General features: G+C 39.9%; 1 protein-coding gene across 6 annotated transcripts in view; it reads right to left on the bottom strand.

Moving 5' to 3' along the window:
- ASPH (aspartate beta-hydroxylase) overlaps nt 1-15726 on the bottom strand; it is a 211767-nt gene that overhangs the window by 33842 nt on the left and 162199 nt on the right. For all 6 annotated transcript variants that reach the window (XM_045789028.2, XM_087864867.1, XM_087864869.1 and 3 more), the window contains 2 exons: nt 15111-15200; nt 9464-9601 (listed from right to left, as the gene is read on the bottom strand). In XM_045789028.2, the coding sequence (XP_045644984.2) occupies nt 9464-9601; nt 15111-15200 (228 nt within the window). The remainder of the gene's footprint in view (nt 1-9463; nt 9602-15110; nt 15201-15726) is intronic.

Raw genomic sequence — 15726 nt, 5'->3', positions numbered from 1 at the left:
TTAATTAAATTGACTAATAATAATAATAATTAATACTTACTGAGCACTTCCCATTTACTTATTAAGTCTGAACAACCAGGAAACAAATACCATTTCCATAGGTGCTTTGCAGTTAATGAAAGCAAAACACAAAGAGGCGTTGCTCAATGTCACCTAGCAAGTAAGGAATGGACCAAAATATCAAAATGAGGCAATGTGGCCATGGTGTCTTCTGCTCTAACCTGCTTCATTATTCCTCTGCTCTAAGCTGCTTCATTATATTGTCTCACTGGTGATCATTAAGCGTGATTTTTCATCAATCCCTCAGAAACCTATTTATTTTTAACACACTTAAACTACAACATGCTACCACAGTTTCCTATTTTTGTTAACAGATTTATTGAGCTATAACTCACATACCAAAATTCACTCAACTAACTTTTACCATACAGTGATTTTTAATACAGTCAGAGTCATGCAACCATCAACTAGTTTTAGAACCTTTTCATCATGCCAAAAGTAACCCCTTACCCATTAGCAGTCGCCCCCCTCACCCCATCTCCTCAGTCCCTCGCAATCACCAAACTACTTTCTGTCTCCATGCCTTTGCCTAATCTGGACAGTTCGTGTAAATAGAATTTTTTCCCCCTAAAGATGAATTTATTTATTTTAGAGAAAGAGAGAATGTGTGCATGAGTGGGGGAGGGGCAGAGGGAGAGAATCTTCAAGCAGACTCCCCACTAAGCACAGAGTCTTGATGCGGGGCTCGATCACGACCCACAAGATCTGACCTGAGCCGAAACCAAGACACTTCACTGACTGAGCCACCCGGGTGTCCCAGACAGTTCATATAAATAGAATCATCTAATAGGTGGTCTTTTGAGACCGGTTTCTTTCACTTGGTGTAATGTTTTTAAGGTTCATCCATGTTGTACCATGCATCAGTACTTCATTTCTTTTTATTGCCATTGTGTAGATACACCACGTTTTGCTTACTCATTCATTCGTCATTTAGATGGGCATTAAGGTTGCTTCTACTTTTTTGGTGTTATTAATAATGCTATTATCAACATTCATGTACTTATTTTTGGATGAACGTGACGTTTTTATTTCTCTTGGGTATACACCTAGGAGTGGAATTGCTGGGCCATAACTCTGTTTAACTTTTTGGGGAACTGCCAAATTGTCTTCCAAAATGGCTGCGCCCTTTGACATTCCCACCAGCAATGTTTGAGGGTTCCGATTTCTGTATATACTTGCTAACATCTGTTAATGTGCATCTTTTTTGTTATAGTCATCCTAGTGGGTGTTAAGCAGCATCCTGTGGTTTTGATCCGCATTTTCCTAATGATGAATAACATTCAGCATCTTTTCATGTGCTTCTCAGCCATTCATAGATCTTCTTTGAATAAATGTCTATTCAAATCTTTTCCCATTTTAAAACTGGGCTGTCTCTATATTGAGTTATCAGAGTTCTTGATATATTCTGGATACAAGTCCTTTGTCAGATAATGACTTGCAAATATTACTTCTCATTCTGCGGATTTTAATTTTACTTTATTGATGTGTTCTTTGAAACATGAAAGTTTAAGATTGATGAAATCTAATTTATATATTTTGCCTTTATCACTGTGCTTTTGGTGTCATATCTAAAAAAAAAACATTGCCTAATTCAATGTTATAAAGACTCACTTCCGTGTTTTCTTTTGTAAGTGTTATAGTTTTATTTCTTACTTTTAGGTTTATTTCCGTTTTGAGTTCATTTTAGTGTATAGTATGAACTAACTTCACTTTTTGGATATCCAGTTGTCCCACCACAATTTGTGAAAAGACAATTCTCTCCCCACTGCATTGTCTTGGCACCCTTGTCAAAAAGCAATTGATCACAAATGTAAGAGTTTATTTCTGGACTCTCAGTTCTGTTTCACTGATCTATATGTCTACTCTCTGGCAGTTTTAAAAATCATATGTAAGAAAAGAGTGACAAGGGAAAAGAATATACTCTCTCTTTTATGTTTACCCATGTGGTTATCTTTAGTAACGCTCTATTTTCCTTCATGTGGATTTATGTTACCATCTAGTGTTTTCATTTCAATCTGAGCAACTGCATTTAGTCTTTATTGTAGAGCAGGTCTGCTACTGGGAAATTCTCCCAGTTTCAATTTTTCTAGGAATGTCTTAATTTCTTCTTTATTTTTGAGATCATTTTGCTAGATACAGAATTCTTGGTTGACAGCCTTTTTCTTTCTGTATTTAAATGTCATCCCACTGCCTTCTGGACCCCATGGTTTCTGATGAAAAGTTAGCTGTTAATCATATTGAGAATCCCTTTTCCACAACGAGTCCTTTGCATTTTTAAGAAACTCATTTTGTTTTTGGCTTTTGACAGTTTGACTATGAAGTGTCTAGGTATGTTTCTTAAGTTTATCCTACTTGAAGCTCACTGAGCTTCTTGGATGTGTAATGTTTTTCACCTAATTTGCTATGTTTTTGGCCATTGTCTCTTCAATATCCTTTCTGCATATATTGTTATACTTGCCAGTGCCCCCACACATTGTTTCCTTCATTCTCTTTTCTTTCTGTTCTTTAGTATGAATACTTTCTTCTTTTTTTTTTTTTTAAAGATTTTATTTATTTATTTGACAGAGAGAGAGACAGCCAGCGAGAGAGGGAACACAAGCAGGGGGAGTGGGAGAGGAAGAAGCAGGCTCATAGCAGAAGAGCCTGATGTGGGGCTCGATCCCAGATCGCCGGGATCATGCCCTGAGCCAAAGGCAGACGCCCAACCGCTGTGCCACCCAGGCGCCCCTTTTAGTATGAATACTTTCAATCAACCTATCTTCAAGTTTGCTGATGATTTCCTCTATCAGCTCAAATCTGCTGTGGAGGCTCTCTGGTGATTTTATACTGAAGGTGTTATACATTGTGGCTCTAGATTATCCATTTGGTTCTGTTCTATGTTTCTATTTCTTTATTATTGTCCTCTATTAAGTGAGCTGTCATTGTCATAATCTCCTTCAATTCTTTAGATATGGTTTCCTTCAGTTATTTGGATATATTTATGATACTGATTTAAAGTCTTCGTCTAGTAAGTTCAGCTTTTAGGCCCCTCATGAATAGTTTTTATTGACTGTATTTTCCTATTATATATATAATATTATATATATATATATAAAAAATAGATATATACACACACACAAGTATATACTATTTTATATATATACATATATATACACTCATATATATACATATATATGTATATATATACTTTTCTGTTTCTTTGTGTAATATGTAATTTTTGTTGAGACTACACATTTTAGATAATGTGGCAACTCTAAAAATGAGATCTACTCTCCCCCAGCATTTGTTGTTGCTGATTTTTGTTGTTGCCACTACTTGTTTGCTTAGTGACTTAGTTGGTTAATTCTGCGAAGTCTCTTGCTCTGTTGTTATGCATGACCACTAAAGCCTTTTCTTGGTTAGCTTAATGGTCAGCTAATGCATGGTCAGAGATTTCCTTAATTGCTTGAACTAGTAACTCTTCCCTCCTTTTGTTGAGAGGCTGTGTGTGAGGTTTGGAGCATGCCTGCAATGTTCAGGCAGTTTACAACTCTGCTCTAGCCTTCATTTCTTGCCTGTGCTGAGCCTCAGAGTCAGCCAAAGGCAAAGTATTGGGGTACCCTCAGGTATTTCCTGGGCACTCAGCCCAGAGCGTACATGCATTAGAATATACATCCCTGGGAATATGTCAGAGCTTTTCAAAGCCCCTCATGGGCATCCTTTTCATCAGATTTTCTTTATTAAGCAATTTTCTTGTAGGGGGCAGGTTCTCATTTGCCCCAATATTTAAAAAATTGCCACTGATCCTTTTGACTAACATCCTGGGACAAAGCTACACTTATGAGCGAGGTTAAATAACAACATTGTCCTGAGAATAGGGCTTTCCGAACAGCACAAGATAGGTCAAATAGTGACAGTGCTCTGGATATGAAACTTTGTAAAAAGTCCCAAACCTAATCTGCTTATACTGATGCCCACAAGGCTGTGGTCTTCATGGTCTCCACAGCTAGTGTTGTGAGACTGCTAGTTTTCAAAGTTATCTGGAGCTGGGGAGGAATGGATGAGAGCAAGTCAAGTTACTACCCCACAAATCCTTCTATTCTTACTGAGGCTTAGCAGATTTTCTTGAATAAATGTTTCTCAAATTGCTGCAACTCTTTGGTTAATGTACAGAGCCCTACAAATGTTGATTTTGACAATTTTTCTCAGTGCTCTCCTCACTTTCATGGAGGGGCAGAGTTACAAAGATGTTCCCTCTGCCATCCCGAAATCCTGCCCCATCCCCCAATATTTTATAAGCATAATTAAATACTTGAAATTTCAACAGGAACTCTGGACACTCTAAATATCCTTCCCTATTATATAGGAAAAATTTCTAGAAAAGAATGCCCTCGAGGAAGAAGAAATGCCCTTGAGGAAAAAGAATGCTTTGAGGAAGAAGAATGCCCTTGAGGAAGAAGAAAAAGAGAGGATCTTTTTCTTCTTTAGGCATCCCTCCCAGTGCAGTAGCAATACAAGAGAATTTCCCCCACATTCAGGGAAGGCCAACAAGGATGCTGTGCCAACTGCTTATATGTAAGAAATGTAAATGGTATGATTTTTATATCCCTGGGACTTCTGACACATCTATGAAACAACTAGAGAAAAGAAACTTTATAGAAACTTCTACAACAAACCTCATTTATGAGCACCTACCATGTAGCAGATACTGTGCTGGTTGTGAATATGACAAACATGGTCCCACTATCTTAGAGCATATGACCTCAGGGGGCTACACAGAACTAAAGAGGTGATTAGAATACAGTATCGATGCTTAAAAAGAATGTATAAGGTGCTTTTGGCTATATACAAAGAAGGACCCCTAAATTATTCTCTTAAAAGAAATGACCACTTCTCTAACATCTGAAGGACAAACAGAAATTGGCTGTGAAGGGGAGAGGAGAGAAGGAGAAAAGGAAGGGGTAAAGGGAGGTGAGGCTATCATACGGGATGGTCTGCTGGGAGGAGGAATTTTGGCTAAATTAAAAACAGTAAAGGGCAGTAGCAAGAAATATGGACACAGTAATAAATGTGGAATTTTGGGTAAAGCTGAATCCCTGACCAAAACTATAAAGTTGGAAAGGAGTATTAACCATGGGATTACATGGTGAATTAGCTTTCACATTGAATGTTAATGTCTGCTGGAGATAGAACAGAATGAGTGGAAAATCCATTTGGGGAGCACAGCTTTGGTTTTAACAAGAAGACTTTAACAAGAAACCTTAACAGCAGCTGAACCAGAGTAGAAAGATTTTTTTTAGAAAATGAATGACAAGAAAGGGAAAACAGAGAGCGGAGAACAGTGTTTGGATCTGAGTGCATGTCCCCAGTTCGCAAGGACACTCAACACTGGAGGTCACTCTCCAAACATCCATTGTGCCTCTTCCTCCTCTTAACACTATCCTGATTTAGTTCACATGTTCACTTCCATCAGGTAATCCACTGGATTTAGAAAAATCTGACCTTTTCCTGGCTTCAGGAGTTGATCTATTGGTTTAAAGATAATCTCATAGTCCCTTGCCACTAATTCATCCAGAATGAATATGTGACTTAATTGGCTCATTCAGATTGAAAGAAAAGATTTTTGTTCCCTGGTTGATGGAGAGGTACACTCCCTCTTCTGCTGGAAGCTTGCTGCCACAGCCTGTGGCTAGCTACTTGGCTTCTCAGACTTCTTTGTAATTGTGAGTACCCATGTGACCCGGTTATTATCACCAGGACAAGGTCTCCTAGGAGGTTTCTAGAAGGCCATTTTGGCCTGGTGGGGTGGCTCAACAATGTTATGAAGCTCTCAAACACTTTCTAACCTTCCAGTCCAGCGGCTGTTGGCAGCCATCTTGACTTAAGCAAGCGCAAGGACAGAGCCCACCAGGGAGGAAGTGCAGAGACAAGAAAACCTTCCACCTGGGTGCACAACCCCTGAAGTCTGCCCTGCTGCTAGGCTAGGCTTCCTTCACCCATGTCAGTCAAGTTCCTTGTTGCTTAAGCCAGGTTCTAGTTGCATTTCTGTGACTTGAACTTGAAAGCATCCTAAAAGCCACAGTAGGGAAATAAACTCACAAAGAGACCAGAAGAAGATTAGATGGTAGAAAGAGAATCAGAAGAGCTCAGTGTGATACAGGCTGAGGTAGGATGAAATTTTACAATGGGAAGAACTGCTGACAGTGCTAACTGTAGGAGCTTTAGCCAGGATGATGTTTTTCCTGTACTATTTCTGCTTTGGATATAGAACCTCTTTAAATCAATCTGCATTCATGGTCACCACACCATGGTTTTCTGACTTATAAAATATTCAAAGTCTGACTGATGGCAGCCTATTTTATAATTAGATTATGATGATTATAATGTGCTTTTACAATGAAATACAGAATACATGCGGTCAAGACTTATTTAATGTAGGTAAATTGATGCTATATTGAAACTTTCTTTCTCCAAGTAGAAAAAAAATTCTTCAGTGAAGTCTTATAAGTATTATAGATATATTTTATTCAAAATGTTCTTTAGCAAAAAAAAAAATTGAAAAATGTAAAATACTTAAAAGTAGAGCAAACAGTATAACTTCCATTATCTGTCACCCAGATCCCGAAATTATCAATATTTTGTTACTCTGCTCTTCCGTTCCCATCTCTCTCAGATAAGTGAATGTAGTAGCTACACTGCCAGTGGTAAGAACGGGCCTCTTGGTTCTGCACTTACGTATTGTACTTTACCCACCTGCACGGGCCAGGCAGGTGATGGCTAGACTAGGACTACTGCCCACAAGCTAGACCAGCACAGTGGTCAAACCTCATGACCTTTCCAAAAGTGGAAACATATTAAGCATAACTGAAGAGAAGGAGGAAGAGCAGCTGGGAGTAAGGGAATGAACAAATGGGTTTTATAATGGAGGGAAATCCAGCATCATATCAACACCTCAAAAGAGGCTCAGGGCAAGAGATGGTACTGCCTCTTAGCTCAATTATACCAGATGCCTGAAAAGGTGAAGCCATATATTTCCAGCACCACTCATACTTTTGGAACCTGATGAGATCTAATGGAGGCCTGCCAACCTGAGTGGTCTTGCCTTGGGAGCTATTTTCAAATGGTATGATGATGGATTGGACTAGCTGAATGGAATGCTAGTAACATGCCAATGTCTATTTACTGTTATGATCCTTTGTTATAAGGGATGCATGGCAAAAAACAAAACAAAAACAAAAACCAGGGGGTGACCTGTGGTAGAACGGGGCCCCTAGATAGCCTCAGGATGGGGCTGGTTGCCAGAAAGACCAAATGATTGGAGCGTTAGAACTTTCAGCCCCACCCACCAGCCACTGGAAAGAGGAAACAGGTACTGCCTATTAATCTCTCTAAAACTTGAACAGCAAGATTTGATGAGCTCCTGTGTTGATGAAAGTATCCACACACCAACAGAAGGTAATACCCCAGTTCCATGGGGACAGAAGTACCTGCACCCGGACCCTTCTGGGCCTCATCCTATGCACTCTTTATGTGGCTATTCATCTGTACCCTTTATAGCATCCATCACAATAAATGGATAAGCCTAAGTAAATGTTTCTGAGTTCTGTGAGCCACTCTGGCAAAATAATCAAACCCACGGAGGGGGTTGTGGGAACCTCCAATTCACAGCCAATCAGAAGCACAGGGGACAACCTGAACTTGCAATTGGTGTCTGAAATGGGGGTGGTCTTTTGAGACTGAGCCCTTAACCCGTGCAACCCGATGCCATCTCCAGGTAGATAGTGTCACAATTGAGTTAAACTTGTAAGACACTCTGGGGCGCCTGGGTGGCACAGCGGTTAAGCGTCTGCCTTCGGCTCAGGGTGTGATCCCAGTGTTATGGGATCGAGCCCCACATCAGGCTCCTCCGCTGTGAGCCTGCTTCTTCCTCTCCCACTCCCCCTGCTTGTGTTCCCTCTCTCTCTGGCTGTCTCTATCTCTGTCGAATAAAAAAAAAAAAATCTTTAAACTTGTAGGACACTCAGCCAGTGTCCCCTGAGAACTGGAGAACGGCTTGGTGGTGTTGGAAAACACTTACGGGAGATGTAAAATCAGCTGTCTGGACAAGAGACTGTGTTTTCTTATGTATGAACAATGACTATATGGCAGTTAGATTCTCAAGCTGGACCACTGAGGCCCATCGAACCTATACGGTAGATGATATCTTCTACATTTTTATTAAAACTATGAGTTAATTTACCTCCCATTTTATTAATACATCTAAGAAGAAGAAAGAGCTTACCAAAGCAATCATAAACTTCCAGTCAGCCTCTACCAAAATTACAAAGTAGACATTCTTACTGTTTGAATTTAATTTACCAATATAAAAGCTTCCAATTTTTCTCTTTGTTATTGTGGGTTTTTTTGTTTTTTATTTTTTTTTTTTGCCATTAAGTTGTTAGGATCACTCAGTTTCTCCATCCTATAAATCTGTCACAACATGTTCTAAAAATATTTGCCTTTTTATTTTTTCCATTGACTCAGAAGTAGTGGTTCTCAAAATGTGATCCAGGGATACCTAGGGGATTCCTAGACCCTTTGAGGGGTTCTGCAAGATCAAAACTATTTCCTTAATAATATAAGGATGTTATTTACCCTCTTCATACTCAATCTTTCACGGTGTACAATGGAATTTTCCAGATGCTACTTAACATATAATATCACCACTCTAATGGATGTATATGTGAAGTAGATATGAGAACCCTCTTATCTTTTATTATTCCAGACATCAAAGAGATTTGTAAAAATATAAAACAATCCCACTCTTCTTACTACATTTTTTGTTTTGAAAATAAAGTTATTTTTTAACTTATAAGATTTATTTATTTATTTTAGAGAGACAGAGAGCAGGGGGAGAGGCAGAGGGAGAGAGGAAATCTCCAGCAGACTCCCTCCTGAGCACAGAACCCAATGTGGGGTTTGATCTCACGACCCTGAGATCATGAGCTGAAACCAAGAGTTGGACACCTAACCGACTGAGACACCCAGGCGCCCCTTAGTTATTTATATTAACATGTAATGAAGTTTTGTTATTTCTAAAGAATTCATAAACAAATATTACATTTCTTTTAGTTTTAATTTCTAATAATTGTATTGTTAGACATAGCCCCCAACACACAGACTCCTCAGCATGCTCCATCATTTTTAAGAGTGTAAAGGAGTCCTAAAGTCAAAATGTTTGAGAACTGCTCTTGAAGAAAAATTCCTTTCTTCACCATCTACACTGAACTTTTGGCTACTGGGATGAAAAGATTCTTTTTGCAACCTTTTTGCAAATGTCACTGGATGTAAAATCTATCTCCTCTCCGACATTCCTCTCTATGTAAGCGTTCTCTGATTTTGAGTAGGAAACATGATTAGGGAGGATGAAGTCTACGTCACTCACCTTCACTAACTCCGTGTAGCCCGTTTCTTTGGGGGTCCACCAAGGCTGGGCTTTCAGTCCCTGCACGTTGTAGAGAGAGCGCTGCCACACAGACGCAAAATGGCCCCGCTTGTGCCCAAGCTCGTACCACTTATACGCCTGAAAGAACAGAAAGACTGAACTATGTACACATGGAGATTTCTACTAATTAAAAAATAAAGAATCACTTTTGTAACATTTAAATAAAGAGTTTGCTAGTCAGGTGCTCAAATCTGTTATACTGGTGAAAATACCATTATTTGATCGGGGTTCTGATAAGGATGCATTATTATTATAAACGCACGTCTGCATTTTATTTTCACTCTGAGGCTTCATGCTCTCATAATGCGGATTCGTGATGCATGCATTTTGGTTTTCCTCGGAGCATCCAGCACAGAGTCTAGGACTTATTTGTCAAGTGGATAAATAATATAAGAAACCAAAATGGATTTTATCTTTTAGCTTTCATTTCTCAGGTTCTACTTTAAGGTTTCCTTTAAAAGGAAAGGATTATGATTTTAATAATTTCTTCAAAGATACTTGCATTTACTGAATTGGACTGCAAAAAGGAAAAGCGACATCTTTTCGTATGTACCTTCTTTCCATGTCTGCATTTCAGAAGCCGGCCCCAAGGTAACAGAGTATAAATCCTCCATTAAATTAAGTAGGGAGAAAGGAAATATCATTATGAGCTGGCAAGAAATATAGCAATAGCCCATATTAGACTTTTTAAAGGGGAATTTTTGTTCCTTTTTGGGTTTTTTTTTTTTTTTTCTGCCATGAGGGATAACATTTGTGGCTTTAGGCTCATTGTAACATGATACAACTTGCCTCCAAGACTAGCCTTTTCAGGGACAGCTGGCTGCACAGTATGCTGCTCCATATGTCTCCTTTCAGTGACACCCTCACCATATGCTCCCCAGGGGCCCTCCCCGCAAGGTCCCTGCACCACGCACGCTCGCTCCATTGTCTTCAGGCTGGAAGACGCTCCAGTACTGTACTGAATAGCATCGCCTTCATGACTCTAAGTCTGAGCTAAGGATGACTTTTTCAAGAGTGATTTCAAATACACACTTCAATCAATTAAACACAGGCATTTAATATCAGGTGGATTAAGAAGATAATCAAAAAGAATATCTTCGTAAAACTCCAGATATACTTTACTTTTATTATACTATTTTTAAAGATGTATTTATTTCAGAGAGTGTGAGTGAGCACGGCGGGGAGGGGCAGAGGGAGACGGAGACAACTTCCAGCAGACGCCCCGCTGAGCGCGGAGCCTGACGCAGGGCTCCATCTCACAACACCGAGATCAAACCTGAGCTGAAACCAAGAGTCGGACGCCCAAATGACAGCCATCCAGGCACTCCCAGGTATACTTTAAATGTATAAAAAATATTACATTTTAAAAGTCTTAGAATTCTTAGGTCCAAATTTCCTTCATTAGAAAAGTCAAGTGTGATAACGATACTACTTCATATTTCCAGTAACACTTTTCAGTTTCTTTGACTTTTTAAGTTATTTCTGTCTCACTTAAATTTAGGATTTTATTTCCTGTACCTTTCAGGGTTAAAGTGAACGACAATATTAATTACTGCAGGTGATTTTTTGAAACACCTATTTTTGAGTTCACAGCAGTTCATTTTATGGACAGGTACATGCCAGAAGTGAGGGGAAAAAATATCATAAGAAAACCAAACCAGTAAAGCTCTTAGTTCTAGTTCAGGAGTTAGAAGTCAAAATGTAGTCCTGGACCTAATAGTCAACCATGCTGGATGCCTGGGCAAGTCACTTGGCTTACAGTGGTGTCTTTAAACTATCTACAAGGTCTTTTCTCACACTCAAAGTCAGTCCTACTGAACCCTTCATTTTGTAGCCCCCTGCTATTTAACCTTTAAAGAAACAAAACATGACAACGATATATAGGAATTTTAAGAAACTATCTTCGATTATATAGAGGACTAAACAAATTCAGTCAGATTGCTTTCTTACAATAGAAATTGCTAGAACATCAATGATCAAGTTAGAATCCTCTGAAAATTCTCTCTTTACTATTTCCCTTTTAGACCTCTAATCAAGGATATGAAATAAACAGAAAGATCACCTGGGGATCCCTTCTTACATGTGTTTTATATCAACGTCTTCTATGGTTCAAATTACTGCCAGGTATGGTTTGCACACACACACACACACACACACACACACACACACACACACACACACACATTCACTACATAGGAGCAATATGTCCAAAGAACGATCCCCACTCAGAAAAGCCCAGGCCCTGTGGGGCAGGTGTGGCCCCAGCTGGAGCCTGTCCCGCCTGGAGTACAGGGCATGGTGGGGCACGGGAGACACACTTGTGGTGACAACGGCTAGCGGCCGCTGGACTGTGGAGGACTGTGAATGCCATCCCTTGGGCATACGACTTTATGAGTATCTTGCACTGTAGGGTTTTTGAATACACAATGGCCTGGAAGAAAGTAAGACTGAAGCAAGAAACAATAGCCAGGTTCGTCCAGCCATCCCTGAGGGTGGAGGGTGACAAATGGCAGCACTGAGCGCGCAGGCGGGAAGGTGATGGGAGCCAGAGGCTGAGGAAGCCGACTTCCCCAAAACTGGCCCTGACCTCACTGGAGAAAAGATGGCATTATCATCAAACGAGAGACAGAACCCAGGAAGAACAGTGGTTTAGGGGAAGACGAGTGAGCTGTCCTCTCGTGTGGGGACACTAAGCAGGCCGCAGACACGGGAATCTGGACTTGGAGGAGGAGACGAGCTGTGGGTTTGCAAGTTCTAGAAATCCCAGGAGCTGCAGACACGGGAATCTGGACTTGGAGGAGGAGACGAGCTGTGGGTTTGCAAGTTCTAGAAATCCCAGGAGCAGCCGCAGCTAAACCGCTGCAAGCCCATCATGGTATGTCTCCCGCCCTCTTCCTGCCATTTGAAACCAACCCATTAGGAAACCCTTCTGCAAAAACCATTTCATTGTCAGCCCCTGCCGCACAGAGGAGATGGGTTTGCTTCTCGTTTGGTGGCTGAGCAGAGCCCCACGCATCGGAACACGAAGGATGGTTGCTTCCCGGTTTGCAGTCAGAGCGTGACAGTCAGTTCACAGACTCCATACCCGAGATTGAGAATATCCTGACGTGGGGCTCCTGTAAGCTTACTTTTGTTCTCCTGTTAGGACGAATCCTTGTGAATTTTTAAAATTCAAGAACTGTGATGTCCTTTGCCTATTAATGATAAATTAAGCTGATAGAACAGATCCCTAGGTTCAAATCCCAAGCCCCTGATACACGTTTAGTAGTGGATTCTTGGCCCTTAAGTCAGGGCTGTTTTCATCTAAGATGTGAGAATAAATCACAGCCTCCTTTTATCTGTCTTTGCCCGGGACCCTAAGATGTTCAAAGATAAATTAATTAGTGACGATTACATTTATAGCAATCAGACATGAACACTTAATGCAGTGTGAGATTCCACAGCAAAATCTTTCTTATCCTTCTCACTCAAAGGAGGTACCAGGCATTTATACCTAAAACAATGAAGGAACACAAAAATGAGAACCAATCAGCAAGTTATTTTCCCTTCTTCACTTCTACCGCGTCCTTTTATTCCAGCTGACTGACTGACAGGTTAGAGGGGAAAGGGACAGATGCACAGAAATGTGTAAAGAAAACAGTGTCCATCATCCAAATCTCTCTTACCCCAAATTGGTTCCTGTGTCTAGCTGGCAATTACCCCATCACAAACGCCCTGCTCTTACGAACCCTCACTTGTCCAGATGGTTCCATATTCTTATTAATTTTAGAATCCTGAAGCTATGTTACCTTTTATTTTTACCCTGTAAGTTGATTGCACTTTACAACATATCTGGAAGGCAGTGGTTACAAAGATTCAGTGTCTCACTTCACTCCTTTATCCAGGTCTGTAAGTAGAGCCCAGCCTAAAGCCCTGTGATGATGTAAGAGAAAAAGTGGGCTTCCCCACTTCCCCACTTCCCCACTTCCTCCTACTATCCTGTAAATCATGGTGATCGTGACAGTTTGGGACCTTCGGTACATGACGTCATGATTAATAATAATCTAATGTTATATTTAAAGAAGCTGACATGGTACTCAGAAAAACAAAGCAATAATCACAAAGAAAACATGTAACTTGTTTGAACTACTATATTTTCCGTGTCAGCACCTGTTCTTACTAGAGCTACAGGTATTCATCTGAAACTTGGTATTAAATACCAGAAGGTAATTTACATAATTAACCATTGGGTTCAGTGTGTGCTTAGGACTCAGCTGAATAAAGACTTCATTCTGAAAATAACTACTTTTTATTCAAATCAAAACCACACTGAGATACCACCTTACGCCAGTTAGAATGGCAAAAATAGACAAGGCAAGAGACAACAATTGTTGGAGAGGATGTGGAGAAAGGGGATCCCTCCTACATTGTTGGTGGGAATGCAAGTTGGTACAGCCACTCTGGAAAACAGTGTGGAGGTCCCTTAAAAAGTTAAAAATTGAGCTACCCTATGATCCAGCCATTGCACTACTGGGTGTTTACCCCAAAGATACAGACGTAGTGAAGAGAAGGGCCATATGCACCCCAATGTTCATAGCAGCATTGTCCACAATAGCTAAATCGTGGAAGGAGCCGAAATGCCCTTCAACAGATGACTGGATTAAGAAGTTGTGGTCCATATATACAATGGAATATTACTCAGCTATCAGAAAGAACGAATTCTCAACATTTGCTGCAACATGGACAGCACTGGAGGAGATAATGCTAAGTGAAATAAGTCAAGCAGGGAAAGACAACTATCATATGATCTCTCTCATCTATGGAACATAAGAACTAGGAAGATCGGTAGGGGAAGAAAGGGATAAAGAAAGCGGGGGTAATCAGAAGGGGGAATGAAACATGAGAGACTATGGACTCTGAGAAATAAACTGAGGGCCTCAGAGGGGAGGGGGGTGGGGGAATGGGATAGACCGGTGATGGGTAGTAAGGAGGGCACGTATTGCATGGTGCACTGGGTGTTATACGCAACTAATGAATCATCGAGCTTTACATCGGAAACCGGGGATGTACTGTATGGTGACTAACATAATATAATAAAAAATCATTATTAATAAAAATAAATAAATAAATAAAAAAATCATTAATTAAAAAAAAATAACTACTTTTTAAATTCCAAAAATAAAATAAAAACAAATCAAGGCATACCGTTAAAAGATTTTTAAAATATTTAAGCAACTTCATTTCATAATTATAAAAATATTTTTTCAGGGCAATGTTTATCTCTTTATGCACCCAGACCCACACGTGTCACACACTCACACACAAACACATACACCTACTAATCGAGAGGCTGCTCTTAGGATTACTCAGCTAGTTTCTTGAAAGAAACTGTAAAGGTCAAAAATCCCAAAAATTCTTTCTAGGCTTGTAGGAGTTGCTGGGCTGTTTGAAAAAAAGTTTAAATAGCTAAACGGTTTCAATCACCACCTTCAAAGTTTTGCTCAAAATATTTTTTCAAGCATAAATGTCTCCTAGAGTTACCCGCCTCCCCCCGCCACCCCCAACTCTACCCTCTGTTAAGAGAACAAAAAATTCACAAGTTCATTACCTCTTTGTTCCCAACCCGCTGCATGGCATCCCCCAGGTGGAAGTAGAACCTCCCATCATCAGTGCCAGGATCCCCAGATTCTATTCCTTCCTGGAAAAAGGACAGTGTTCGTATTTAATGAAAAAAATTAAATACTAGGTTTAATTCATTGATTTACTTCATCTTTATATACCATACAAAAATCTAAGGACCAGGAAAATTCACCTCAATATTAAAGTCTGGCAATTAGGTTGCTGGTCAACATTTAGAATACAAATGCAAAAAAGAGGTGATAAAGCTAAATTTAATAAAACATTTATCATTAATTACCAATGTAATAGCTCAGAAAATCAGTCTGTGCATCATCTCTGTGGAGCCAATCATATTTCAATATCCCAAAGAATTTCTTGACTGGGTATCTATCCCATTTATTTTGTTCTCCAAATCTGACCATATGTCATCTGGAGGCTTTTTATTCCTGAACCAAAACGTTTATTAGTTGCTCCTAAAATGTTTGAAGTGATAGAGACCCAACTGAAAATAATACTTCTTTCTACTTGAAACAAAGGCGTCTTCATCTTTTAATGAAATCTTTTACAAAACCTATGACAGGATTAAAGCCAGGCGGACTCTTCGA

The sequence above is a fragment of the Ursus americanus genome, chromosome 9 (genome assembly GCF_024610735.1).
Source record: "Ursus americanus isolate L20-20 chromosome 9, mUrsAme1.1.p, whole genome shotgun sequence".
Lineage (NCBI taxonomy): Eukaryota > Metazoa > Chordata > Mammalia > Carnivora > Ursidae > Ursus > Ursus americanus.
This window is presented reverse-complemented; position numbering and strand designations above follow the sequence as displayed.